Source organism: Leucopleurus acutus (genome assembly GCF_964270905.1).
Source record: "Leucopleurus acutus genome assembly, chromosome: 5".
In the NCBI taxonomy this organism is placed as follows: domain Eukaryota; kingdom Metazoa; phylum Chordata; class Mammalia; order Artiodactyla; family Delphinidae; genus Leucopleurus; species Leucopleurus acutus.
This window is the reverse complement of record NC_139147.1, coordinates 70,047,386-70,072,963: the sequence shown is the minus strand read 5'-3', so window position 1 is coordinate 70,072,963 and position 25,578 is coordinate 70,047,386. Positions and strand designations below refer to the sequence as shown.

Genomic DNA, 25,578 nt, shown 5'->3' with positions numbered 1-25,578 from the left:
GTGTGAATACTTGTCTTCCAATACCAGGCTTCCTTGGGGTGATGAAGCCCTGCATTTGTTTCTCCATCAATTCCTGGGTCATAGGGAGGCTACCTGGCCCATTTCACTAGAAAGAGTAATGGCTTCACCACATAAAGGAAGATCCACATCTTGAGGAATCATCCTGCCTAAGGTGCAGAGTAGAGAGGGGAAGGGAGGACAGTGCAGCCAGATTTGGGTGTTACCTCGATGGCCAACTGGAACTGCTCGTGTTCCCGCTGCAGCTGCTCTGCTTCCGACAAAGAGCTGGCGTTGACCAGGCTGGCGTTGAGCATTGACTCCCCATTGCGGATCCATCCCAGGACCTAGGGAGTTGGGACAAGAGCACAGGTGAATGGCCTTTCTGTGACAGGCCCTTCAGTCAGAGAGCTTGCTATCTCCTACCCACAGTTGAAGACAGGACAGGAAGAGTCTGGATAATTAAAATCTCCTTAAATTTGCCTCATACCTTGCGCCATAAGGTACTTATTTTAAGTACCAACCTCATTCCCAGCTTCATCTCTTCTTTCCTACCCTTATCACTCCTCAATCCCAGGCTCCTCAGCCCCTTAATTTAAACATTACTTCATCTGATTGCATCGTATGTATGTTTCCGAGGTTCCATCTGGAACACAGTACAGTATAAATAAATAAATTCCATCTGTTGGTATCCCTTTCATTTTTTTAAGGCCCAATTCAAATATCAACAACTGCTTGAAATCTTCTATACCTAACCACTCCCATTAGGAACAATCTCTTCGTCATCTAGTGAAACCCAGATCATTTTGCATGTACCACCTTTGTGGCACTCACCAAAGCCTGCCTTATTCAGTTATTTTGACCTATGTTTCATCTCCTCCCCTTACAATGTAAACTTCCGGAAGACTAGAGTAATATATGAGTCATATTTTAATCTCACCCAATGCCTAGCACAGTACCTTTCATACGACAGGTATGCAGTAACGTGTTTGAAAGAGTGAAAATACCCAAGTCACCGTGGAAAATACCCAAGTCACACCTGAGCAGTGTGTCCAACCTCCTATACCTTGCAAAATAGCCAAGAGTAGACAGGTTTGAGCTTTGATTGGTTAAACAATCCAAAGGGAGGAGAAATAAAACAAGCAAAATAGCATGAATCATCCATACACTGGATCATTAGAAAAAGGGAGAATATGTTATAATTGATTTAAATTATTTAGAGGCAATGGCTAGGCTGAGTAAAATTTCTAGGTGACCTTAATTAGTACTGGGGGAAAGAAAACTCAGCTAGGGAATATTAAAATAGAAGGAGAAATAGCTGACACTGTCTAGACAGTCCCAGCTAAAAGAGAGATGTGGCAATAATCCAGCTAATAGAGTCAAGTGCAAATAATCAAACTGGAAGTAACAGGCCTTGAAAATCTACCTTGTGTTTGGTCATCGGAAAATTGCCAAATATTTGCTTTATTAAGGAGTCTGAGAGTTTGCTTGGAGAGGAAATAAAAATTCTTCTGAAACGTTAAGATCAGTAGATACCATCCATCTGTTCCCTCAAGGCAAAGCAGAAGACACCACAATCTGTTTCAGATTTTTTTTCTTCTTCTCTCAACTTCTTCATGTTAAACAATTAGAAAAATATTAAGTCTGGTCTCCTATTCCATAACCCTCACAGGCATTTCTCAAATGTCCTCCTTAGGCAGAAAATGACTGATACCAGATTGTGCATGGATAACATCGGGACATAAATCCCACTGAAGCTGGGCTACTTGGATTGAGATGTTAATTCATGGGCAGTCTGGCAGATTGTGGATGAGATGCCAATCTGTAAAGCAATTAGTTCCAGGAAATAACTGCTCAGAGCGTATGTGTGAAATCTCTGATGCCACTGGTGTGCTGTAGCTGGCTGACTACAGAGGTGTTAATGATTTCTAAAAGCTGGCTGCAAGTTCGGGTACATGCATCCATGGATTGCATGCCCAAATGCTTCACCCCTTTGGAAAATGGAGCCCACAATTTATATTTTTGAACGACGTTAAGTCCTTCTGCAGTGATTCATCACATCTTGCTTGGTTCAAGATTCACTTGAGGGTGTCAGAGAAACATTTTCTCAATGTGCATCACAAATCAATGCTTGAGGGACAATTTGATTCCCTCTGGGCCTCCTGAGTCTTGCTGGAATATTTTCCTCTCTAGTTTCAGTCAACTGAAAACATCAGTTATAGCTATGGTTGTGAGGTCACCATCTACTGGGTTTTCCATTTAGAAATACTATAGGTTTTAGTCTCTACATCTTTCATTAAATGATGCCATATCCTTGATATCCTTGTTCATTTTTATTTCCCAAATGTTGTTTACATAGGCATTCCAGGACTTCAACATGGGAGGTTTGATTTTAGGAAGATAAAAATGCACTGTAGTTCAATCAATGGCTTGGGTTCAGGGGTGGGACTGATGCCAATGATTAAACTACCAAGTATTTTTATCTTCCTAAAATCAAACCTCCCATGCTGAAGTCCCAGACTCAGTCCTAGAAGCAAAACTGGGAATGTGTAGAAAGAGCATAAAATCTGAAGTCAGAATACCTGGCTTTGTTACTGCCTGGTAAATCCACTTAACTCCTCTGAGCCTCAGCTTTTTCATCTGTAAAGACAGGATAATGGTACCTCCCCTTCCTATATCAGGCTGGATGTAGCGTACCGTAAAATGCAAAGCCTGATGATGGTGCTGCTAGCGATTTTTAGTTTTGAGGCAAAACTAGCTAATGCTATGATTCTTCATTTACACCTCTCACAATGAGAAGAGAAAAAGTTTAGGAATATTAACTTTTATTCTAGTATTTGTAGAGCTTATTGACATATTCTGATGTGATGTAAATACTTAGCTGTTTTATTATCATCAGTCTTTGTGCTCTGATCAATGCTAACTCTTGTTGGTATAATTTTCTATTACTGTCATCCTTTATCTTTCTAGTTCATAAAATTGGCTATTTATTCTTGTGTGATCATCCAAATGAGAGAAAGGTAGTAGAAGAAATTTTGTAACAAACATGCGAAAATGTTGGTCCTACTAATCTTGAGCTGCGTGACTTTGGAAACATCACTTAATCTCTCTGAGGCTCAGTTTTCTTAACTGGAAAATGGTAAATCGCAGGGTATGGATGAAATGAAATAATTCATGTAAAAGTATTTTGCAAACCATATAATGTAATCCTTAACATGAACATTTTATATTGATCACTCATCTTAGACAACAGTTTACTGATAAGTTAGATGGTCTTTGAAGGTCATTTTGAGCCATAACATTCCATACTTCTTTCAAAATTCAGAGACTGCCCCTATAACCATAGGATACCAGAGGAACTTAGCTCTGCAGAAATGAGGGATGGGAAGAGTATTGCTGCTTGGGGACCTGGGGGCTAGGCAACCAGTTCAGCTCAGTCAGGGGTGAGGGGGGAACTGAAGATGGAGATCTATTGGTTCCTCAGGCCAAGAAAGTTCAGATAACCCCGAGTTAGAAGCATGGATGTGGTTAACTGGACGTGAATGTCCAAAATGATGACGCCACCTAAGCTGGGCAAGCTGGACACTGTAGCCACGTGGGCTGGGGAAGCTGCTTGGCTATGGCTGTGTTCTCTAGGCCACACTGACAGGAAAGCTACGAGGCTGCACTGAAGGACACGGAGTCTAACTCCTGCTACTGCAGATGACTTATCACAAGGCACAGTGATTTCTGAAACTCTAGCCACAGGAAAACCATCAGCCCCTCAGGTGGTAACTGGGAGCCTGTCATATTTCTAGTGTTTCTTAGTTCTAAAAATTCACAATTTATGAGATTATATGTGTTCATCCCTCAGGGTTTTATAGACTATGACTGTGTGTCTTCCTAATTATCTCCATTTTGAAACAAATGGCTAGTCCTTGTACCTAGGGCTGCCTCTCTTTTGGAGCTACTCCAACTCCTTTCTAGCTTTTATGTACAGTGAACAGAACGAAACAGTATTCTATACAGGAATATGAGGAGAGGATATCTTCTCCTTTGATTTAAATTTCCATCTTGATCATATGCAAATTTTGGCCAGTATTTGGTCCACAGGGGTAATTTAAGTCAATGTCTTTAGTAGACAAATGATAAGTACAATTTCTTTCCCCAAAGCTTAGAGCTCCAACATCTTATAAATCCATTTTGGCCTATTTTCTGCTAAATGCATTGCTCTGCAGGAAACATGGAAATTCACTTAGTTTTATGACCATTAAATAGGTTTTTCAAATCTTCCTGAATTATCTAATAAATGTGAGGCTATCCTTACCAGAGTAGCAATTTTCCTGGAAAGCAATCAGAGCATTGTGTGGGGTCTGGGGAATAATCTGAACTATTTTTCTAGAAGAAAGGGGGCATCTGGGTGGTCTATGGCTCTGGACCATAGGAATCAGGGGAATGGTTTCCCTTCAAGGTTCAGCATTTCTCTGGAGACGTTGGGGCCATTCATCTTAGATACAAAGTCCTATGTAATCCCTCAGAAAGCAAGTCAGTTGCATGAATCAGTTTCCTTTGTTCTAAATACTTGAAAATAATTTTCAGTCAATGTCCGTGACATTACCTCTCCTCAGAGCTTCAGTTTAATATAGTTGTGGTGTAACTGCACATAAGGTTGTGAAGGCCAAATCTAAACCTTTAATCTCTGAGCTCTAGCGACAGAGCTGTATCATAACACATGGTGGCCTCTCCCTTTCTCTCCCCATTGATGGCACTTCAGTTAAGGGGTCTCTTTCTTTCTCTTTCTTTCTTTTCTTTTCCTTCCTTCCTTCCTTCCCGCCCTCCCTCCTCCCTTTCTCTCTCTCTTTCTCTTTCCCTTTCTTTTTTTTCTTCCTTCCTTTCTTTTCTTTTTCTTTCTCTCTCTCTCTCTTTCTTTCAGTATATTCAAAAAAGAAACTCTCAAGCTAGTGTCTAAATTTAGCCCAAGTGATCAGTACTGACATCTAAATTAAGTCCCTCCTTCCAAGCGTCAACAGCTTCCAAGTCAATATTTCCTGCTCCACCAACTTCCATCAAAGGCGAATGCTTTGTCGGAAACTGGACCAGACAACCCCTAAAGGAAGAGGCACACTAACAAGGAGAACAAGCTTGTCTAATGAGGCGCGGTGGCTTAACGGAGCAGTGGTCCCTCGGCACCTCCAAGGGCCGCAGTCCTTCGCGCTTTTCCTAAAGGCTGACCCCCAGCAATCCAGTGCCGTTTTGAACTACAGTCCCCCTGTGTGTCATCCTTGCCGTGGTGGAGAGAAGGAGAAGGAATGTTCTCACTCCTGCAGAAGAATTCTTTTTTGTCCTCCAATTCATGAAACACTGAACAGGAACGTACACAGACATTAGTCAGGCCTGATGATCCATACATAGATAATCTACTTTCCCACTCGACAAACTACCTATCTTGTACAGAATGGATACCTGGAGGATGAAAACTCATTTCATTTCCATTTTCATCTCAGCCAAGAAGAACATAATTAGGAAGTTGGCTCTACTACGAATGCTGTAGCAAAAATAAATAAAATACAAAACCAGGAACAAAAGCAAAATTACATATTTCATTTCCAAGTCAATTAGGAATATGTCTCCTGTTACCTGGTTTATTGAGAAGACGTGAACAAACAGTAGAGGAGAACTCCCACGGCCTGCTGAGCCCACTGCTTGGTCGGCCAGGTGTAGGCCATGCCTGCCCATCTTCTCAGACATGGAGGCCAGGGAAAGCCTGGACCGCATTCTGCTGGAGAGCTTCTGTCTATTTCTCCTGGAACTCCAGGGTGGGAGTGGGGTCCAGCAGAGGCCAATTGTAGGACCTTGTATTTCAGAGGCTTGGGCTCAAGTTTCAGCTAAGTAGTCAATAGGCCCTGGGAGCACTCACCCTATGGTACCTCAGTTTCCTCATTTGTAAACTAAACGTCCACCACTTTCTCTCATGGGCCTGCTCTCCTAAACCGAGATCACAAACGAGAAAGTACTTCTCATATGAAAAGAAAGTACTATCATTACTGCCAAGAGATTCAGAATTTGAATACTCATCACTGCTCTGGGCCTGCTAGGATTCCTACCACGTCCCCACGAGTAACAAGTCTCACCAGACATTCAGGTGTGACCCCCGTGTAATTAAACAGAAAACAACCTGGACGGCAGTGCTGTATCTGGCTTTGCCTGGGGCTCAGTGATGTCACCTGTGCTCAAGATTGATCTTTAGCACAGAATGTGTGGACTCTGAGTACTCTTTGGAAAAGAAGGGGAGCAGAGAAGATAATTTTTCACATTATAATAAATAATATATAATTAAAACATAGGCATTAGCAAGGAATACCCTGAATAAAAGGGACCGAGCAATAATTAAATAAAATATGATGTTTTTGTTCCCTGTGCTAAATTAATAGACAAATCTAAAAGCTCTAGCAGTCACTGAACATAAGAAAGAACAGTTAAAAGAGGAAGATGTGTCTCTGCTTAGGAGGTTTTGGGTGGGGCTCCCCCTAGAGGAAGCAGGGGGACAGGGCTGCTTGGGAGAGTCTGGAGCACAAGGAGGAAACACGGAAGTGCTATGAGCTCTGCCCCGCAGGGAAGCCCTCCTGCACCCGTGGAGGGTGAAGGTGAGGTCTCTCCTCAGTGTGACCTGTCTGGTGACCTTTCTAAGCTTTGGTGACTTCCTCTGAAAGGAGAGTAATATCTGCTTCACAGAATGGTTGTGAGGATTGATCAAGAGATAGGTATAAAAGGCACACAACACTCAATAAATGGAACTATAATTACATTTGTATTTCTTCAATCCCACTTTGTCTAAATAGGAAATCCCCAATAATTATGCTAAAAATTCCCACTTAGTCTGTTCATAATATAAATATGTAGTATTTTTTAAATGTGTCATTGGTCATTGTGTGTATGTTCCTAGAGATCCCTAGGAATGGCACAGGGATGTCCCTTAGAAAGATAGCTAGTATCATGTCTCATACAGGTAAGTACTCTTTTCTTTTTAAAATTGGCTTTAATGTGACTAGAACGTTTTCTTATAAGAACCGCACATACATTGAAAAGAATGATGGGAACTGAAGGATGGCTACCCCTTATTGATTCTCAAGTATATGTCAGGTCCTGTACTAGGCACACAAATTAATCAAGCTGGCTCTAAAGCCTGAATATGTTTATTGATACAGGCTTTGCATTTCCTCTGAACTCTGGGCAGGGCTGAGGATAGAAAGGAAGAGAATCGATTCAGTGACTGAGGGCAACTTGGAACAGCACTGAGGTGCTCTCCTTAGACTGTTATATGTCAGAGAAATAATGCACTTGTAGTTTGAGCCATTGTACCATTAGATCTATTTGTTAGAGTCAGTAGATAGCAGCCTAGCTTTCAGAAACGAATACAACCACTCCTTAACTTACCTATTTCCTAATTCTGGCTATACCGGTGGCTCTGTATGCCTTACCCCGTTCCAGGAGCAGGCCCAGGCCAGACTCAGCCACTGGGAAGCCCAGGCTGCAGGAGGAGGGTCAGGCTCACCTGTCTGACCTCCGCCTGGAGGTGCCGCAGTTGGAGACACTGCTCGAGCCGCTCATGGGTCTGCTCTGCGTTGAGCTCCAACTCGTGCTGCTTCTCCTGGAGAAACTCCAATAGCTCTTGCACCTGGGCTGCCAGATCAATGTCTTTTTCACAGATTAACTCAATTCCTGATTTAAACAAAACGTAAACCATTAAAAACCAGGTAGTACCGTAAAGACTACATTTCCTTCTATATGCACATGAAAGCTGGAATCTGGAAACAGCCATCACCAGCACCCTCCCAACCTCTGCATATCCCTCAGTGAAACTGGATAGATCACCAGAACGGGTCTTTGTTTGGGATGCTCGAACCATGCTTTCTCTTTTGGATTAACTGATCCTTTGTCAGGAAACAACTCTTCAACAGATGATCAGCTCCTTATCAACTGGAGTCAAAGAGGTGGTCCTCTGGATTCCATCCCAGACAAGGCCGCATACAGCAGTCCCTGCTGGGCAGTTCGCCTACACCCAGAATATTCACAACCGAGCCTCTGGATCACGTTGGGAAATACAAAACAAAGCCCCAGAGACCCTGTCTCAGGAACTTCTGCCAAAGGCACCCTCTCTTTTAGCTGGTCAGATGCCATTTACCATTGGATGCTAAGTCCATTCTGAAGAGAATAGTTGGCCAGTGGTGATTTTCTTAGCCAACTACTTAGGTCCCCTAAAAAAGCAACTCAGAAGTTCATCACTGCCGCCACCAACACACCTGCCTGGCACAGTGGGGGCATATAAGGAAAGTCCGCACACGCTAAAGGAAATTCTTTGCTAGAAGCAAAAATAGTGCTTTATATAAGAACAATATGGGAGAGTGGGAAATTTTTTTCTGGTGTTACATGGTAATAATTTCAGTATCTTTTCAGGTTTATTTTTTCTGTCAGTTTCATAATTCCAAGGCCCAGCTCCTGAAATATCTGTGGGAGACAGAGAAGAGAACGACTTGTTCTTTTAGCAGTCAACTCCCTCCAGTTACTGTCTGCAATTACCAAGGGGATGAGGTAGAGCATCTCCTTGACTGAAATAAAAAAACAAGAAGAAATACAAAATTTCTACCTTTGCAGCGCTAGGCAACGTGGGATGACCCTTGGCCTCCATGTTTACTTTTTAAAATGTAATTTAAGATCCACCTGCAGAAGTGGATCCCTGTTTCCAGCCACAACACAGATTTTCTTCCAGCTCGTTTTCACCCTGCATGCATCTCTGGTGTTTAGTATGCTGGGCCTGGGCAAAGTATCTCTCTGTGGGAAGCTCATGGCTTACACAGGCCACATCACACGCAAATGGGCTTCTTAGCCTGGTGCTCCATCAAAGGGACGAGCCACCTGCTTAGAGAATCATCCAGAACAGGCTCCCTGCCTGCCCTGAGACTCCAGCCCTTCATTTTCATCTATCTTGCTTGATCTATATATTTTTTAATGTGAGATGAACACAGGAAATAAAATAGGTGAAGACGGTGTAATCAGGCTAAGAACGATTGTTTTATATCCACTTTTCTTCCCTTCCTCCAGATCCACATTCCTTCACCCCAGAGTAGCTTGCATTTTGGAAGAACACAGGCCTTTTCTTTCCTTTTATGACACAAGTACAATTATTTGTGGCCCATTATTTTTACGTATATCTGTTTCCTCCAGACTGATGTTCACTCTTGATTAATTCAGTAAACATTAATATTGAGAATCTGCTATGGCGAGACATAACCACTCTGCTGGATACCGGGAACGTAAAGAGAAGAAAGGAGGAGTCCTACCCTCATGCTGCTAGCGAAGCTACAGGAACACAAATCATCCCAACAGAATTCAGAGTGCGCTAGAATACCAGTAGAGTATACGATAGTTATCAGGCTTTACTGAACTTCTGCCACGCTTGTGTTTCTCCCACTGCATCCTCACGATGACTTCCTATAACTGCCGTTCCTCTGAGGAAGGTGAAGCTTAGAGAGATCGGGTTACACGCTCAAGGACACCCAAGTAGCGAGAGGTGCGGCCGGGATCCCAACAAAGGGAATCTCTCTCGCTCCTGGCTGTACCCTTAACCTCTACGTGCAAGGAGAAGAGTGATCCTCACAACCTCATTTTTTTTAAGTTAATTGATTTATCGCTGCGTTGGGTCTCCGTTGCTGTGCACGGGCTTTCTCTAGTTGCAGTGAGCAGGGGCTACTCTGTTGCGGTGCACGTGCTTCTCATTGTGGTGGCTTCTCTTGTTGTGGAGCACGGGATCTAAGCGCTGGCTTCCGTAGCTGTGGCTGGAAGGCTCAGTAGTTGTGGCTCACAGGCTTAGTTGCTCTGCGGCACGTGGGATCTTCCCGGACCAGGGCTCGAACCTGTGCCTCCTGCATTGGCAGGCGGATTCTTAACCACTGTGCCACCAGGGAAGCCCCCTGGTGGGCTAATTTAAGACTTCATTTAAATGCTGGGTCTGGGTACTTTCCAGGCACAGTAAATTTGAAGCACCATGGCCACAGACTCCATAGAGTTTTCACTTAAAAACCTTGCATAAAGAGAGAACTTGACGCTTTAAACCACAAAAGCAACGTATGCACAGGATACCCAGCTCTTGTCTTATTCCTAAGGTCATGGGTAACAGTCACATGGTTGGTGACATTAGGGTGAAGACCTGGGCCATAACCAATGGGGGCAGTGAGGCTGAATCATGGCAAGTGAGAACTGGAGGGGACTTTAGGAATGAAGGCCTGCCTGCCACACTGGACAAAAGAAGAAACTAAGGTCTACAGAGAAAGAACAGGGACTTCCAAAGCCAAAGTGCTTGTTGGTGGTGCAGCTGGACCTTGAATTCAGCCAGTGGGTTTACTCCACCTCGACTCTTTCCAGCAAACCCTGCCACTTGCCAGCTTGAGGCCCAGTAGATAACCCTAAACAATGAGCAAGTAAAGAAACTGTTCCTTTTGCCAACTATTGCTAAGGCTGACGATTTAAACAAGGCTTTTGCTTCGGTTAGGGTTGTTGGCCCATCAGGCGGATTTAGCAGGACCTGGCTGAATGTTTCAAACTTCATACCAAAAAATAAGTGTAAGGAAATGCCCTACTTCTCCTATAAAAATCCAATAAAAATCATTTACTCCTATAAAAATCAAAGCATAAGCCCTAATTATTTTAGCCTGGAGGGCTAAATAGCAACCAAATTCTTAATTTTGCTAATTGTCCTTTTTCTGAGACAATAGTTTATTTTACCTCTAGTTCAAATATAGTTCATTAGACAGACAAGGTAAGTACCCAACCCATTTATTGCCTCAGTCCTGTGTCTCTGAAGTACTGCCTTCCTTGGCCACCTAGGTCCTCGGTAAGGCCCACTCTCGGTCCACCTCCAACCTCCACCCCTGGACCCCGGCTCTGGCGTGTTGCTGCCCTCCCTTCCTCCAAGCCAGAGATGAGGCTGACGCCTCCTCTGCAGGACAGGCACACGGCAGCAGACAGAGAGAGCTTCCCTGAGAGCCTTGAGGCCTCATGGGCTATGCCAGACTGAACAGCCAGCTGAGGAGAAGCAGGGGAACAGCCAGTCCCAGCAGAGACTGAAGAGGCCAATCAGGCTCTTTTGACAAAGCTCATTCCGAGAACAGGATATGTGGGGGTGGGCAGCCCATCTGCTTGGGGTGTTTTCACCCACTCAGCCCTCATGGTTAAGGTGGCTGCCAAGCACAGCCAGTCTTCAGGGATTGCCAGCTCCCGGCAGTCTTTCCGTTACCAAGGATACCTGGCTCTTGGACAGAGGTGCACTTGCCCAAGGTCACGCCAGCATCCTGCTCCTACGTGCCACAGGTTTTCAGGCAGATGAGGCGCTCCACCTGCCAGACACGTCCATACTGAGGGATGAAGGGATGGGGGATGAGCATCCCTGCAGAGTTTCTCTGCACAGCCTCTCTTCTAGGTACTATGTCTGCGTTCTCTCATGGTTCCGCATCTTAGTTGGAGAGCGGTCTATGGCGAGCATCGTGAGGACAAGTTGTAGGGTGAAACCCTGAGTCCAGACAAGGTTCTCAGTCACAGTTTCCCCCTTCCCTCATAAGGCCTTGAAAAGGTACAGCTGTGGCCAAGAACACTGCTTCTCAAACTTTAACATGCACATGACTTACCTGAAGATTTTGTTAAAATGCAGATTCAGATTCGCAAGTCTGGGATTCTGCCTTTCTAATCAGCTCTAGAGTGATGCTGCCAGCTGCTGGTTCAGGGCCCACACTTAGAGTAGGTCCTGATCAGTGGTCCTACATTAGTGCATCAGAATCACCTAGAGGGCTTACTGAAACAGATTGGTGGGCCTCACCCCCAAGAGATTCTGACGTGGCAGGTTCTCGGGATGGGCCCTTGAACTTGCATTTCTAACAAGTTCTCGGGTAATGCGGATGCTGCTGAGCTGGGACCACATTTGGAAGTCGTTGTCCTGGGGCACGTCATAGATGTCAGCTGCTGTGATTTAACCATCAAGATGAAAAGCAGTGCTTCTCAGCCCTGGCTGCACAGCGGTATCACCTGAGGAGCTTTTGCCGCTGCCCAAGTCCCATTCAGGGGTGTTAGATCACAGCATCTGGGCATTGTCATTTTAAAAATAGTCCCCAGATAGACTATGATGTGAATGAAGGGGCTTCTTGGAGCTGTGTGGAGCGTGGGCTGCACCCTGTAAACAGGCCTGGCTCTCATAGGCAGTTGCAGCCTGTTCACAACAAATGAAAATTCAAGGAAAGATTATATTGACCAAAGTAAATAGAATTTACTAGATTGTCTCTCCTCTGGTTAGAAGTGAAGTTCCTTTGAATGCTGCTATGTCCTCTATCAGGTCATTAAGAGAAACACAGTACCCTAAAGTCAAGCCTGCCTGACAATCTCATGATTTAAACATCCTTCACAATCAGCAGGGACATGGACAGACCATGTTTTAAAGAGTTGATGGCTTGAGGCCCTATCTGCTTCTTCCTGGAGGACCCGGGTGGGTGGCAGTGTGGAGACCTGGGTTCCAGCACTTCACTGGTGTGAGTCCAGATCAGTGACTTCCTCTTTCTGGACTAGTTGGACGAGGGGACAGCTATGGCTCTCTCCGGTTCTAACATCAAAGGCTGTTCTAGAAAGTGGCAGGTGTAACATTAAGTGTTCGTGGACTTGTTGGATAAACAGTGAATAGGGCTTCCCTGGTGGCACAGTGGTTGGGAGTCTGCCTGCCGATGCAGGGGACACGGGTTCGTGCCCTGGTCCGGGAGGATCCCGCATGCCGCAGAGCGGCTGGGCCCGTGAGACATGGCCGCTGAGCCTGCGCGTGCGGAGCCTGTGCTCCGCAATGGGAGAGGCCACAGCAGTGAGAGGCCTGCGTACCACAAAAAAAAAACAGTGAATAAATCCTGAGCAGGAAAAGAAGTCAAGCCTGAGTAACCTGGCCATGTGTTTTCTGAGAAGTTATAAAATTTATATGACCTCGCCATAAACTTTATCAGTACTTCTTACACTCAAGCACAGACAGTTTTAAGAAAAATGAGGACAGAGAAGGCCTGGACTGGAATGAGGAGCCGGCTCTGGCGGTGGAGGACAGGGCAGGAGAGTGTGTGCAGGGCACAGGGGTGGGACAGCAGCATCCGTACGTACATCTGAATACAATTCACAAGGATGCCTGACGGCCTTTGCAGCCCACCTGGTTTATTTCTCCAGACCACCATGTTTTTGGATCTGTGCTAATATCCATCATTGGTTTTTCCCCTTCTCCCCACAGCACCAGGAGAACCTGGCCCTATTCCTATTTTTATCATAGCCTAACTGGGCAACCTCAGACAAACAATTTCAGCTCTCATGCTTCCGTTTCTTTTTCATTAACATAGGGTCAAAAACCTCTGTTCCTTGTACCTGTGGGAAGAGAATGAGTGAGTGGAGCGGAAGGGCTTGTTGGAGTCAAGCTGCTGTCCTTGTCTTCATCATCTCCCCACCAGAAGCAGGAGCACGGGACAGGTCGCCTACCTGAGGCCTGGACCTCCATGATGTACTGGTGCAGATCTTGGCCCTGCTGGATGACCTCGAAGGTCATGTTGTTCATGGCTAGCTTCCGCTCCGTGTGGCGCTGCAGCCGCTGCTCCGCCAGCGTCAGATCCTCCGTGTTGAAGTCATTCATCTGCCGAAGCAAGTCCTCATTCCAGGCATCTAGCTCTGCCGTCACCTGTGAGGGAACCACCATCAGGGCAGGCTCACTGGTCCACAAGAGCCTTATTAACTAACCCAAGCTTCACATCTGTCTCTACTTTGCATCTCTTTTTTGACCCCTAGACTACGTTTAAGCAATGGTGCCATGCACCCACGTACGCATGCCTTTAAAAGTGTTCTCCCTGTGTTTCAGTGTCTACAGCAGCAGCAAACACTTACATGATGGATTATGGTTTAGAAAGGTTTTCACACTCCATCTCATCCTACTCCCACAGTAACCTGGAGAGGCAGGCAGGGTGGACATCCCAGGTCCATCTCACAGAAGAGAAGCTGACACTCACTCACACAGATGGAATGCTTTGCCCAGAGTTCACCCTGCTCATGAGGGGCACGACCTGAGGACAATACTCAGTTCTTCTCCTGACTGCAAAGACTTTGTCCACCATACCACAGCCGTTGTTGTAAAGACCTCAGCATTGGAGAGGGCCTCAGAAATTAAGTACTGAGTCTAACTCTTTTCAAGAACCAGAAACAGGGGGCTGGAGAATCCCGGTAAATGGCCCGAGGTTACACAATTGGTTAGACCCCAAACCCAGGGGCCCTGATCTGGTTCCCATGTTCTGTTGTACAGTATTCTCTCTGCTACAATGGCTGATACCAGGAAGTGGTAACAAAACGAGGTATAAATGTATAACTTACCTCTAGAAATCCAAGCAGATTAAACTCTATTGAGGCATGAATGAGTCTAATGAAGACTGAACATGTAGTGAAGGAAAACCTTGCCCTAGTATGACTTTGCTAATTGGTTATTGCTCTACACCTTCACTCCCGTGATGTGCCCTCGTTTACTCGCAAATATGTGCCTGCAAATGGAGACTGAATCCTATTCTTCCTTTACAATCGTTGCTGTCATCCACATAGTAAGAACTCAGAAGTATTGAACTGGATAATAATTCCACCTGATAAGTGAATCAAAGAAAACCTTTTCTAAAACGGTTTTCAGGTCTGTTATCGCATGCTAGCCCTGTGGTAGCCCTGTGACGGCAATGGCACAGGTGCTGTCACCCTCTTTTCTGGGAAGAGGCAATGGAAGCCTCACCCCAGATCACACAGTTGCAGTATGGCCCAGGCAGCCTAAGCACACGGCCCAGAGCCCAGCTTAGTGATTTCATCATGCTGGGTCTCATCCCAGCTGACATGTGGCATAACCTTCCCAATTACCAAACACTGCTGTCCAGGAGCATCAGGGGACAAAGAGAAGGAAAGATGCAGCTGAGAGATGGTGATGTTCCATGCTGTGCTGGGGCCATAAAGGCTGGGATGGGAAAGGCAAGCAGTCCCTTGTGAGGGGCTGCCATCCCGGGCACAGGATTCCACTCTTTGTCTAACAGTAAGACTTTCCTCCACTGAAAGTACACTTTCTCTCTTTGAAGCAGAAATGGGGAACTGTAAAAATATTACCTTCAGTGTCATGGGTTCTCACCTCATGCTGCCACCTCAACTAAGGGATCCACTGAGCTCAGCCCGAAAACCTAGTATCTACTCATTGTGGGGAGCCCTTGGGGATCCGGGAAACAGCAGGTTGGTAGGCAAACAGGTTTTTGTTATATCCTGTCTTTTTTTTTTTTTTTAGATTTTTTTTTTGATGTGGACCATTTTTAAAGTCTTTATTGAATTTGTTACATTATTGCTTCTGTTTTATGTCTTGGTTTTTTGGCCGCGAGGCATGTGGGATCTTAGCTCCCCGACCAGGGATCGAACCCACACCCCCTGCATTGGAAGGCGAGGTCTTAACCACTGGACAGCCAGGGAAGTCCCTATATCCCATCTTTGAAAAGCACTTCATTCTCTAACTAGAGAAAGGAGTTAAACTGAGAAAAATAAGATAACTTATAATTTACAAGAGATAATTTATAGAATGAATAGGCCTTTGTAGACTAGGCCTATAGCTACGTTTTTCCTTCCTGTATTTAAAAAAATTGAAGTACAATTTACATATAATAAGATACATAAATTTTAAGCATTCAGTTCTATGAGTTTTGACAAGTTTAGTTACTGGTGTAGCCATCACAAAAAACAAAATATAGGACCTTTCCATCACCCTAGGGAGTCATCCTTTCCAGTCAGTTCCTGCCCCTGCCCCACTTCAGGTGCCATTTTCTGATTTCTATCCTCACAGATTCTTAGATTCCATACAAATGAAATCATACAGTATGGACTCTTTCATGTCTAGCTTCTGTGTTCAACACACTGTCTTTAAGATTTATCTGTACTGTATCAGTTCATTCCTTGCTACTGCTGAGTTCCATGGTATAGAGATACCGTGATTTGTATATCTATCCTCTAGCTGGTGAACCCCTGGGTTGTTTTCAGTGTTTGGCTATTATGAATAAGGCTGATGTGAAAGTTCTTGCACAAGTCTTACTGTGGACACTGGTTTTCATTTCTCTTGAGGGTCACTTAGGAGTGCAATTGTAGGGTCATAGGGTCAATGTATGTTTAACATTCCCAAGAGGAATTTCGCATTCCCTGTGAAAGTTCTAGATGCTCACCATCATTTCGTATTATCAGTCTATTTAATTTTAGCCAAGCTAGTGGGTGTGAAGTGATATCTTATTATGGTTTGAGGTTGTATTTCCCCGATGACTCATGGTGGTGAGCACATTTTCATATGCTTATTGACCGTTGGTACCTACTTTTAGAAAGTGTTGAGTTTTTTGCTCATTTTTCAAAAGCTAGGTTATCTTTTGACTATAGATTTGTAAGAGTTCTTAATATATGCTGGATATAAGTCATTTATCAGATAATATATGGAAAATAGACCGAACAAAATTTTTAGTCCATTTCCCTGTCTACAAGCTTAAGGAAAATAAAAATAAGAAAACAAGCACGAGAGGAAGAGTCTGCCTTTTCTTTACATTTTAGTTTTTGTTTTGTTTTCATGAAACTGAGTCTATAAAGAAGCTGTTTGCTGCAGGAAGATCCCAGAGGGGTCCCAAGGCCTGAGTCTGTGGAGCAGAAAGGCAAGTGTCGAGGGTCCTGGTTAGGGCAGAGCAAAGGTGAGGTGCTTTGGTTGGGGACAGTGAGGCTCAGAGGTCTGGTATCTCGGGAATCTGAATCTAAAGCAAATGTGAAGTATGCCTAGGATTCTATATCTGGTGTTTCTATACTCCTGCCTTCCCCTCCTCCACCCGTACCTCCCAATACCATTGAGCTGAAGGACCCAAGTCTGTCATGAAGCCTGAAGAATGAGAATTTCAAGGAGCTTCTCAATGCAACAGCCTGCCTTCCAAGTCTCGCTCCCTGGGTCTACACACAGTCATGTCTGACTCTCTTCCCAAATCCCCAAGAACTGATGCCAAGAGCCTTGAAATAGTTTGATTTATGAATTTCGAATGTTGGCTGGAGTTTGAATATTTTCTTTCCTGAGTATTTTCTGTTTCCTCAAGGAATATTCTGTCATTGGCTTCCCTCTCTCCACCTTCTTTCTGGGGCACAAGGTTGGCATTATAGCAGGGGCTCTTTTTTTTTTTTTTAAAGAAAAAAAACCTGAAGCTTGCTTTACAGCTAATGAACATACCTAGCTTTCTGGTCCCATCTCACGCTCTTCTGTTATGTGAACCAGGCATCTGGTTTACTCCCTGATCCTGAGAAGTAGCTCTGCCCTCTCCAATCACCTTCTCTGGTCCAGCAGCCCTGAGACATCCTTGTCCCTCCTCCCAGTCTGCTCAAGTCCTCACTGCCCTTCAAAGTCACCCCTCTGTCATGAAGAGCTTCATGACAACCCCCAAAACCTGACGTTTTTCTCCGGCTTATCTCATAACATGGGACATGGGCTAATTTGCTAATACAGAGACAAAGCCATGAAAAGAAAAACCTGTCTGGGGATTGATCTGGTGATCTAACTCCATTTGGAAAAGAAACCTGGAAGAATTTGTACTAGGCAGAAACTAGGGCCTGAGCCAAATGAGTGAAAGATGGAATAGAAAGTACCCACAGGGCATTCAGCTTTCAATCCACCTATTTTGCTTTCTCCTTCCACTCCATTAGCTCCATCTAGGCTCCTGGCTCACTCGGCTCCTCTCTGGGCTCCAGTGGCCTCTCTCTGCCTCACTCTTCTGAATTAATTGGCATGTGAGGATATGAGAGATACATTGGCAGTGTTTCCATTCTAACAATTATCTACTCTAGAGCCACAGCCACAAGGAAAATCCGAGAAGGAGGTGAACAGGAATTTAGAAAGGATAAGAGGCAGTGGGAAATGGGAAGACACTTCAAAAAGCTTTCCTACCAGATGAGATTCACTGAACCCAGTATTCTGCGGTCAAAAACTGACCCAAGGGACATGGTTTAGCAGTAGCCTTGGGCTCTGTTCTCAGAAAGCCCTCCTCACTGGCTCCTCCCATTTTCTGGGTCCTTCCCAGGAGTTATGTGTAGAGAATGCTTTCTCCACTCACCCCCAAGTGTACCTGCCTGAAACAGAAACTCACCTGTCCCTCTCTTCCCACTTCCTATGGTCTATTCCCATCACCTTAGCTCTTTATTATCAGCTGCAAAGTTGGAAATTTCACTGTGTAGTCCTTTTCTTCTGATCATTTTTAGATGCTGGTGATCATGATGAAGATGATGATCATGGTTAAAAGAAGATTCTACCCTGAATTGTGCATTTATTAGGGGACAGACAGTGTTAAGCATTTGATTTTCTTTTATTTCATCCTCATAGCAACTCTAGGAGGAAACGAAGGCACATAGAAGTCAGATCATTTGCCTCATGGTCTCAGAGCTGGTGGTGGCAGAGCTCAGCATTCAACTACAAAGTCCAGGGCTCTTAACCACGGTGTCATATCAACAGAGCTGGTCCAAGAACTAACTTCAGGGGATAGCTTTCTTTTTATTTTTCTCACTTCAGAGAAGTGTCTGTTTAACCTTTCCCCTGTTTTCTTCTCTAAAAAACCCCCACAAACTCCTGATAACTCCATTTTCTTCACTTCACATGAACCTTTGAAATTAATCATGTGCTTCAAACAGATCAATAAACTGTGTGTTTGTGGCCTTATATAATGCCAGGAATAATTTACCCATTCAAAAAAAAACCGCATAGCTTTCCCCCAGTAGGATATTTTTGTTGAAGAGGTGGTAAATTGAAAAAATTTGGTGCTTTGTGACCACCTAGAGGGGTGGGAGAGGGAGGGTGGGAGACACAAGAGGGAGGAGACATGGGGATGTATGTATACATATAGCCGATTCACTTTGTTATACAACAGAAACTAACACACCATTGTAAAGCAATTATACTCCAATAAAGATGTTAAAAAAAAAATTGACACTGAGTATTTATACTCAGTATAAAGGTCACGTTAACCTATCTAGAATTCTCTGGTTTCCCAGGGGCCTTTGCCATGAACAGGGGACACTTCTGCAATCCGGCATTGGGGTGTGAACACTGGGACAAACGCTGTGGCAAAGAGAAGTGTAACCTGCCCTCTGCATGGGCACGTTCTCTGTATGGCAAGCGCAAATGCCTGTGGCTCTCACAGCAGTTACGTGAACACTCAGGGATCACCTAACAGGACTGGGTAACAAATTCAGAGAGAAACAATGGGGGAGAATAAGATGGAATGTTTGCTTAAAATCTGGATGCAAATACATATACATATGTATACGTATGGACAGCATATTAGTATCGGGTTGGGCAAAAGACTCGTTCGAGTTCTTCCATAACATCTTATGGAAGAACCCGAACAAACTTTTGGCCAACCCAATATATATTATTTAGGTATTTTATTAACAATAACAATGCTGACTACAATGTATTAAAGTATTTATTAAGTGCTAGGCACTTTGCTAAAAATGTTCTATGTGTTAACTCATTAAATCCTTAATAACCCTATGGGGACTGGGAATTATTATTCTCATACCTATTTCGCAGATGAGGAAACCAAATGAGTAACGTGTCTAAAAGTCACACAATTAGTAAAGCTGGTGAAACAGGTTTCAAACCCAGGCACTCTAACTCAAAATACTGCATACTCAACGACTGCACTATACTGCCCCTCAGCAAAGGGTGTGTGTGTCTGTGTGTATCAACACTGCATATGTTATGTACATTAAGGTCCAGTCCCATTCCAACTAACAGTGGCGAGGAAGGATCCAAGGCATTTCATTGTGGTAAGATGCTCTGAAATACATGAGCTGTCAATTGCAAATGAACATCTTTCTGTTCTAAATATAAGGTCATTATTTGTATTAAAACGAGAAGAGTGAAAGCTAAATATTCTCCACTGACCTACAAGTGCTGGCTGATAGGGAAAGACATATTGCAGCTAAGGAGACAGTCTCACTGCACGGGAAGGGCTATTTTATCTATAATGGGTATGTACATTGATATGCATTACCACTGTGAAACTAAAATAAACTAAATTACCATAGTCATTTGTTCTTCTTGTCTAGTCTAGTGTTGTTTTTTTTCTGTTAATCAATTTATAAAATGATGAGGATTAGTGAATTCTAATACAGATTATTTTAAAAGTATATCATAGAATTTCCCTCTGTTTTAGAAATATATATAACCTGTCTAAAGAGTTAAAATATTTCTTTATGTAGCTATAAGAAAACTTTTGAGGATACTGCAAGAGTTTTCTGGAAAAGCAGAAGGACTTAGCAGTAAAGATATCCACTCGGTTGATTTTTGGCAAAAAAAATGTAAGAACATATTGCAACACTGTAACTGATGAGTTCCAATGTTCGGTCACCTAATTTCTATTCCAATTGGATAATTTGGATAATGGAACACAATTTTTATGACCAAGTTCATGTTCTTTTTTTCATTATCATCATGATTAAAACTGAGACCTTTTATAATCATGACTGATATTGAGTCTTTATTTTGCCCATATCTTTGGCTCTTAATCAGTTTGAGACTTGTAGGACTCTATTCTGTTTTCAAAAAAATCTCTCCTCTGTTGAAGAGCTCCTCTGATGTATATTGTTCACCGATTCTAAAGCTTATCAATGCTTGAGTGTCAGAATGGGTTTTCTCCCGTGAAAGCTAAACACCCACTGCTGGAGCTTACATCGTTTCCTTCTACTGAGTTCCCTGTTATCTTTACCAGAAAGGAGAAGCAGCATTTGAACCTTGATAATATCACCTGACTTCAGGTCCACAGCCCCTTACCCACCCCATTACAGAATGATCTGAAAGCTTCCATCAGGGATCTTCGATAATTTGCCAAAAACAAGTGACATGCCGGAATACTAAAGCTGTGTAAATAATCCTTTTTTTTTTTTTTTTTTTTTTGTCAAAGGAAGATGTTAGGGGAAACTCCCAATGATCCTGAAACCAATTTGACAAAAGTCTAGAAGAAACTATCAAATAAATATTTTGTGAGAATTTTGGTTTACTGTATTGTATTTATTCTGCATTTCCTTTGCAAATGACTTGGGGTACATTTAGAAAATGCTGTAGGAATCCCAAGGGAACCCACAAAAATTGATCTCAAACATCTCATTTTCTTTCTTGATATAGTTACTAAGTTGGTGCATTTAAGCCATGTTACAAACATGGAGAACAGCAAGGCTTTGCAGAGTTTCACACTGTATGAATGGAGGAAAGGGCTATGAAATTGGACTAGAAGATGATGTGGCGCTTTGAAGGAATGACTGTGCAGGCTGACGGCTGTGTCACCAAAGGAAAACTTCCAGTGAAGCACTGCAGAGCCCTGCCTGACCTGGTCAATATATCAAATTGTTGAAATACTGATAGCAATAATAAATTAAATTTATTTTGATAGGCTGAAGAACTGGGCCTAAAAAAAATAAAATAAAAGAGTAAAATTTGAGAGGAAAAATGCATAAAAAGCTTTCATTTAAGTTAAAAAAAAAAAAGTCAGTGTATTGGAAGCACATATCTTGAAAAGACAACCAGGGGCTTTTAAGGGAGCACAAGCCTCAACAAGGCAGAAAAGGCCCCTATCTCCTGGGCTGTGCTGGGAGAGCGCTAGGGTCCTGGACACATAGCTCCCAAGGGGTGTGCGTGAGCCAGCCGTGGCTAACTACAGTCCAGCCAGCAGGGGGCAACCAGGAGAGGCACAATGTGTACTCAGAAAGCAGCGAGTACATCGGAGCTACGTCCCACAGAAAAGGGCTGACAATAAACAGAAGTAGTTATGGAAGTTTTAGAGTCAGAGGGGACTGCAGAAATAACTTACACAATCTCAACACTTTTCAGATAAAGGAAAAGAGGTCTGTGATGAACACCTTCAAATATTTTTAAGGCTGCCAAATAAAAGGAAGCAGATTTGTTCTGTTTTTCAGAGAACAGAACCAGGACCAAAGGGTAGAAGGGTGGAGATCTTGGTTCAACACACTAATGAGATCCTGAGCTCCCTCCTCTCCCCAACCCTGCTTCTGGGCTCTGGAGATATTCTGGTAGAGGCTAGATGGCATCCTTCAGAGATGCCAAATCCTAGCCACCAACTTTTACCTGTCCTCCAGGTGTCATCTCATTGGGCAACCTTCCAAGTGCAGCCTGAGAAAGCTAAGCATTCCTGTCTCAGTGTTCTCATCAAGCTGTAAGCTTCTCTCTGTCATAGAATGATCACATTACAGGATGGTTCTATTTCTATGGTTCTCCCCAACTAGCCCGCTGATGGCAGGGATTGTTTTATCCTCAATGCCCAACACAATTTTTGGTGCATAGTAGGTGCTCACTGAATGTTTATCAAGTTGTATTGACAGTAGGTGCTCATTAAATGTTTATCAAGTATAAAACGTGAAAGGCCTCTGCATGCAACCAATTGCAGAGTTGAGACCACCAGTGCAAATTACAATCAGCTTTATCTCCTCTAGGCAGAATTTTCCTCCTTGAAGGCCATTTTCCTCAGCCTCAGCCTGGCCCCAACTTGTCCTAATGTGAACCCCATGGATTTATCGTTTGCTATTCCATTCCTTACCTGGGTTAATGATGCAGATTAATTTTCAGGTACATTGAGAAAACTTTGGTTTTAATTATAGAGTCAGAAATTTAAAAGAAAGATCATAACTGTGGCCTATTTTTTAGTCCCTTGTATAGAGTATCTTTCTTGGTGTCATTCCTAGTACTCTCCAACATGGGTATGCCCACCCCAGGGGATACCCAAGATTATCCATTGATAACAGAGAGAAATATTCTCTGTATATAAATAAGCATATGTATGTGCATATATATTATATGCACACACATTTGATCAAATCAAGAAAAAAAGATACGACGTTTCCCTGGACTTTCATAGGGTACTGACACCAGAATCTCACTCGGAACACATGGCAGGTGATGTGGTGGGCAGGGCACCTCAGGGACGGTGGAAGGACCACAGTGCAGAGGGGCGGACCAGCTCATTTGTTCAGTTGCTTTCAGCATATTTCAAAGTATTGCTGTTTTCATGTGCCCAGTTAAATGGACTTTTCTATTATCTAGTTTTAACTAAACTACCCTTCACAAAAAGACGTGGTTTAACATGGTTCCTCAAAGAAACTACAGTTTGAAGATACTAAACATGAAAGCACAAGAGAACTTTGAACTCTTTGGCAGCCACATGATGGGGTAAAGAAACAATGACAATCTAATCAGGTCTGTCAAGAAACCAGAAGCAAAAAATAATGGAAAATTATCAAGAAGACTATTTGAAATATGGAACTACAACTTCTAATGAAAGAGTCCAACTTCACCCGAAAGGCACAGTGAATTTTGAGATCATTAGTGATAGTATAACACATGTATAATTTATAAATTAATATGGATGCATATATAGGGGGTTGCAAGTTCAAAAATATTTGATTGAGAGAGTGTCTAATCTCAAGAGTTTGGAGACCACTGTCCTGTCCCTGCTTCTAAAAATATTTTTTTATTTCTTTCTGATTAATTGTAGAAAAGGTGAAATGCACGGAGTTCTCAAAAACAAGAAGAAATTATCCATATTCTTACCACCATAAAATAAACATTATTTGCATTTGGTGAAGTGTCTCTTCCATTACAACTGCTTCCTGTAACTTATCTTTCATAGGAGGCTGAACTTACAGGGAAAAAACTTTAAAGAGCATCATGCTCTGCTATGGGTCACTTCATCTAGTCTCCAGGGAGTCTAAGAAGGAGTGTCAGGAATGCAGCTGCAGTCCTGGTTTCTGAACATTTGCCTAATACATCCGGGATAAGTTTCACTCTCAGTGGGCGTACCCCCTGATCCCACCCCAGGTATACTCTGGAAGCCATATAATTAAGTAAAACGAGACTGGTGCCGCAACTCATGTGTTACCTTAATTTTAAAATTAATTAGCCCGTGCCAGCCATCAGTGACATGGTTAAGGAGTCACACTTAGATTACCCAAATGTCAGGGGAGCAGGTCAGCTCTGGTTTTCAGTAATCCCTAGGAATTCCGAGTATGTCCATCAAATGCCTTCCTTTAGGAAAGGAAACCATAGCTGTAGGTCCTGCAGTGACAGCCTCTGCCCTGGCTTATATCAGCTCCAGCGTGGCTCTCATTACAGAAACCACCCTCAGTTTCACACTCTGAATCTTCTCTAGAAGTTTGCCCTTCATCCTCACAGTGAAACCCTAGCTGGTATTTGAAATAATCTCATCACCCTCAAAAATAACTTCTGACGATCTGACTTGAAGGAGAAATTTTCCATAGGTTTGGCAGGATTTCCAGTTCTGTCTAAGATGAAAGGCAGCATTTCCCTAAGGTTTGGGCCACACCTGAAATGGGGAACAAGACGCCCTCTAAAACCTGGGTGCAGAACTAAATTTTTATCACCCACATTTTTAACTCCCTCATTTGGTCTGTTTATTATGTTCATCTCCCTCATTTTATTAGACCCTCATACTACTTCCCTACTTCTGGTTTGCTGCATACCAAGCTGTCCAAGTTGTTGTCAGGGCGGGAGGGGAAACATTTATACAAACAAAGGCTGAGAAACACAAATCCTACAATTTAAATATCAAACTCTTCTACTGCAACATTTAAACAGGATCCAATTTTAAAGTATTTGATTTACAATCAACTTTTTAAAAAAAAAAGAATATCTTTTTACATATGCTTTGGATTGGAAATGGATTTTCCCAGAATTACTGCAGGCAAACACACCGGAGTGATGCCCCTGGCTGATGTCAGGGGTACAGTTCAAGTGGCAAAGTGAAGCTAACTGACCCGTTCTGGAAATAAACCAGCAACCCAGACCTCAAAACCACAGCCATTTCATCAAATAAAGCTTAAACATCCAAACCCTCAGGTTATTTCCTCCCCCTTAAGCATTTTTTGTTGTAGACCTGGAATGACAGGAGAGTAGATAAAGAATACAACAGTCAAATCCCCACACCTGCTAACATAATTCTCCCATGGATATATTCACTCTCGGTGGGTGAAGACCATGGGAAGGCCTGCAGCCAACACTGCTGCGACCAAACATTACCTCTGTTTATTTCGGTGAGTCTCACTCCCAACTACCAAAGAATAATAACTCGCGCCCCCTCTTTCCTTTCTTTATTACCTTTGTCACCCCACTTTCACTCCTTTCTGCATACCAACGTCTCTAATTTTCCACTGGCATTTTCATTGTTCTTTCAATACATGTTTTAATACTGTCTGCCACCTGAAATCCCTTTGAGTGTAGATTCAAGATAAATTATAAATAAGAAATATAAATAAATTTACTTGAAGCTATGGAATGAGTTGGAAGGATAATCGAGATCTAAATTTAAAGACTTATCTTTTCCTTTGTTTCAGAAACTGTCCAGAAAGCACCATTCAGAACATGACATCTTTAAGCAAAAAAGCTGCAGTGGCTTCCAGGAAGTCAGGATAGCAGTGAAGAAGGGAAAGGTCATAAGAGAGTCAGGGAGAGGAAGG

The 25,578-nt window shown here is 43.2% G+C and overlaps 1 protein-coding gene across 10 annotated transcripts in view; it reads right to left on the bottom strand.

Annotated features, from left to right (window-relative positions):
• The window catches only part of KALRN (kalirin RhoGEF kinase), a gene marked incomplete at its 3' end in the record, with an annotated part of 643,513 nt that overhangs the window by 268,277 nt on the left and 349,658 nt on the right, over positions 1-25,578 (bottom strand). For all 10 annotated transcript variants that reach the window (XM_082839566.1, XM_082839572.1, XM_082839575.1 and 7 more), the window contains exons 14-16: positions 13,516-13,711; positions 7,529-7,695; positions 225-344 (exon numbers count right to left, since the gene is read on the bottom strand). In XM_082839566.1, the coding sequence (XP_082695692.1) occupies positions 225-344; positions 7,529-7,695; positions 13,516-13,711 (483 nt within the window). The remainder of the gene's footprint in view (positions 1-224; positions 345-7,528; positions 7,696-13,515; positions 13,712-25,578) is intronic.